General features: G+C 60.3%; 1 protein-coding gene across 1 annotated transcript in view; it reads right to left on the bottom strand.

The window, feature by feature from the left end:
- Window positions 1-3,103, bottom strand: part of GOLPH3L (golgi phosphoprotein 3 like) — an 8,145-nt gene extending 5,042 nt beyond the window's left edge. The window contains exons 1-2 of the mRNA XM_027909297.1: window positions 3,095-3,103; window positions 1,852-2,045 (exon numbers count right to left, since the gene is read on the bottom strand). Coding sequence (XP_027765098.1) covers window positions 1,852-2,034 — 183 coding nt within the window. The 5' untranslated portion in view covers window positions 2,035-2,045; window positions 3,095-3,103. The remainder of the gene's footprint in view (window positions 1-1,851; window positions 2,046-3,094) is intronic.
- Between the last annotated feature and the right edge of the window lie 105 nt (window positions 3,104-3,208).

Here is a 3,208-nt window from a genome sequence, read left to right on the forward strand (position 1 = left end):
CCTTCCCAAACCTTCCCAAACCTTCCCAAACCTTCCCAAACCTTCCCTTCCTTTCCCTTCCCTTCCACTCGTTTTCCCCCCCCCACTCCAACTCAATCCCGCTCGTCCCACTGACAGGCAACATTTCCCTTGGATTTCTGGGCAATCCAGGAACACCCCGAGGTCTCAGGGGAAGGGGTTTCCAGCCAGAAGAGGGCACTTCCCGAGGAGAACAAGCTGGGAACTCCCAGGGAAGGTTTTCCAGCCCCCAGGGATCTGTTTGTTCAGGGCATCTGCACGGCAGGGCCGGGCCCGGCCCCGGGGGAGCCATAAAATCACATAAAATCACACTCAGGGCTTTTGTTTGCTCTCCCCACTTCCTCCTGAGGGAGGACAAAGCCACCTTTCATCCCTGGGCTCTGCACAAGTCCCTTTTCCAGAGGGTTTCTCCAGGAAAACAATAATAAAAAAAAAAAAAAGGAGGAGGTGGCAGCACCACCTGAAGCCTCAACTCGCCCAGGAGAGCCCAGGGAAGAAATAAAAAAAACATTAAAAGGTGATTTCAAATCCAACTCCTGCTCCCAGAAAGCCAGGTTGGTGTCCAGGCGGGTCCTCACCCCCCCCCAGGTGGACTCCAAATACCGAAATTCCAGCGGGAGTTGGTGAATTTTGGCCTAAAATTGCCCCTTTTTTTTAACGACCCAAAGGAGGAAAGAACCACCTGAGGCGTGGAGAGCTCCGGGCTCTCTCTCTGTGCAGGTGGAGGAATGTGGAAGGACAGGATGGAGAAAAAAAAAACCAACAAAAGAGTGCCAAGGTGGTGGGGTTTGTTTTTTTGTTTTTTTTTTTTTTAATCTCTTGTGCTCTCCCAACTTCCTGGTGGCTGAAGGGCCGTTCCCAGGATGGATTCAGCGAGCCAGGAACGCCAAACACGGCCCAAGGAACGAGGCAGGACCCGCTCCCAGCCCGCTCTCAAATATTTGCTCCCTGTTCCTGCTCTCCTGCCACTTCCTCCCCGGCCCTGCAGGTCCCAGATCTTTATCTGGGATGGTCAGGAAGGGCAGGCACAGCCTCTGTCGCCCTCACAACCTGCAATTCCCACCTTCCTGGGCCCCTGCAGGTCCCTAGGAGAGCTCAGACCAGCCCAGGAGAGTTGGAAAAGGAAGTTCAGGCTGGAAAAGACAATCCAGGGGTGCTCCTGGAGCTGGGAAAGCCCGTGGTGAGGGCTCTGCTCTGCCACTGTCACCCCAAAAAGCACCTGCTGGGCTTCCCGTGGCAAATCCCAGCTGCTGGTGAGGAAGGGCAGGAATCATGGAATGGTTTGGGCTGGGAGGGGCCCTAAAGATCGTGGAGAGCAAGGGCAGGGACAATTCCCGCTATCCCAGCTCGCTCCAGCCTGGCCTTGGGCAATTCCAGGGGTGGGGCAGGGGGTGCCCCAGGGCTTTATGAGCTTTTCCAGCCCAAACCATTCCAGGATTCCACTAAACTGGTGCAAATCCCACGAGCTAAAGCACAGAGGAGCCCCAAATCAAACCCCAACCCCAGCTCAGGGCTGTGACAAGAAGGTGTTTTGCTCCTTGCTGGGATTGTTCCACCGAATGTGGAGGGTCCTGGCAGATCCCAGTGGATCCCAGTGGGTCTCCTGTGTCCCCCCTGGGCTTGGAGCAGCCTGGTCTGGTGGAAGGGGGTGGAAGAAATTACTTTAAGGTCCAACCCAACCCAACCCATTCCAGGATTCCCTGATTCCCAGCAGGGTGGCTTTGCTGGAGAGGAGGGAGAGGAGCTCATCCCCATCCCTCCTGCTGCTCATGGACATCCAGACCCCCCCCAAAAAGGACCCACGCCCTAAAAAGGACCCCCCCCAAAGGTCACCTCCTTGTCCTTGAGCCCCAGCAGCAGCACCTCCTCCATGAGGGTGAGCCGGATGTCCTTGGAGTCCTCGGGATTGTCCTCGTCGGGGTCTCTGTCCGGAGCTCCGGCCTCGTCCCCCTCCGGCCTCTTGTCCGAGCCCCTGGCCGGGTCCCCCCGCCGGGCCCGGTGAGTGAGGGTCGTCATGGCCCGGCCTGCTGCACACACGGGGGGGTGAGGGGATGGGACAGGGCTGGGAGCCCAGAGAGAGAGCCCAAACCCCAACCCAGAGCCCCATCGAGACCCAGAGCCCAAACCCCAACCCAGAGCCCAAACCCCAACCCAGAGCCCAAATCCAGAGCCCCAACCCAGTCCCAGAGCCCCAATCGAGACCCAGAGCCAGAGCCCAAACCCTCACCCAGAGCCCAAACCCCAACCCAGAGCCCAAACCCCAACCCAGAGCCCAAACCCCAACCCAGAGCCCAAAGCCCCTATCCAGAGCCAGAGCCCAAACCCAGTCCCCAAACCCAGAGCCAAGCCCAATCCCAGATCCAGACTCAGACCCAAACCCAGACCCCAAATCTAGTCCCAGACCCCAAACACAGACCCGAGTCCAGACCCAGAATCCAGTCCCAAACCCCAAACACCGACCTGAGTCCAGACCCAACCCCAGACCCCAAACAGAGACCCTGATGCAAACCCAGACCACAAAGCCAGACCCAAACCCAGACCCTGACTCAGACCCAGACCCTAAACACAGACCTAGACCCTGACTCAGACCCAGACCCTAAACACAGACCTAGACCCTGATCCCAAACCCAGACCCCAAACACAGACCTAGACCCTGATCCCAAACCCCGAACACCGAGTGAGAGCCCAACCCCAGAGCCCAGGGGGCAGAGCCCAGGACCAGGGACACGGCCCCTTCCACCCCGGGACTCCCAGCTCGCCCTCCCCAGGAGGAGGTGACGGGGACCAGGGCTGGAGGGGTCACGGTCCCTTCGCTCCGGGGCCGCCCGATCCCGGGAGAGGCGGGTCCGGCACCGGGACAGGGCGGGGGGCACCGGCTGCATCCCTAACTCTAACCCTAACCTTGGCTCCATCCCGGCTCGGTCCCGCCGTTCTCCCGGCTCCATCATCCTCCTCCCCCCGGCCCCATCCCGGGACTCTCGGTGCCCCCGTTCCCCTCACCCCCCTCACCTGTCCCGGTGCCACCGTTCCCCTCACCTGTCCCGGAAGGTCCCTCTGTACCCCTCGTTCCCCTCACCGCTCCCGGTGTCCCCTCACCTGTCCCGGTGTTCCCCCGTTCCCCTCATCCCCCGCTCCGCTCCCGGTGTCCCCTCACCTGTCCCGGTGTCCCCTCACCGCTCCCGGTGTCCCC

The sequence above is a fragment of the Empidonax traillii genome, unplaced genomic scaffold (genome assembly GCF_003031625.1).
Source record: "Empidonax traillii isolate 1590-97213 ecotype Southwest subspecies unplaced genomic scaffold, ASM303162v1 scaffold2030:size82362, whole genome shotgun sequence".
Lineage (NCBI taxonomy): Eukaryota > Metazoa > Chordata > Aves > Passeriformes > Tyrannidae > Empidonax > Empidonax traillii.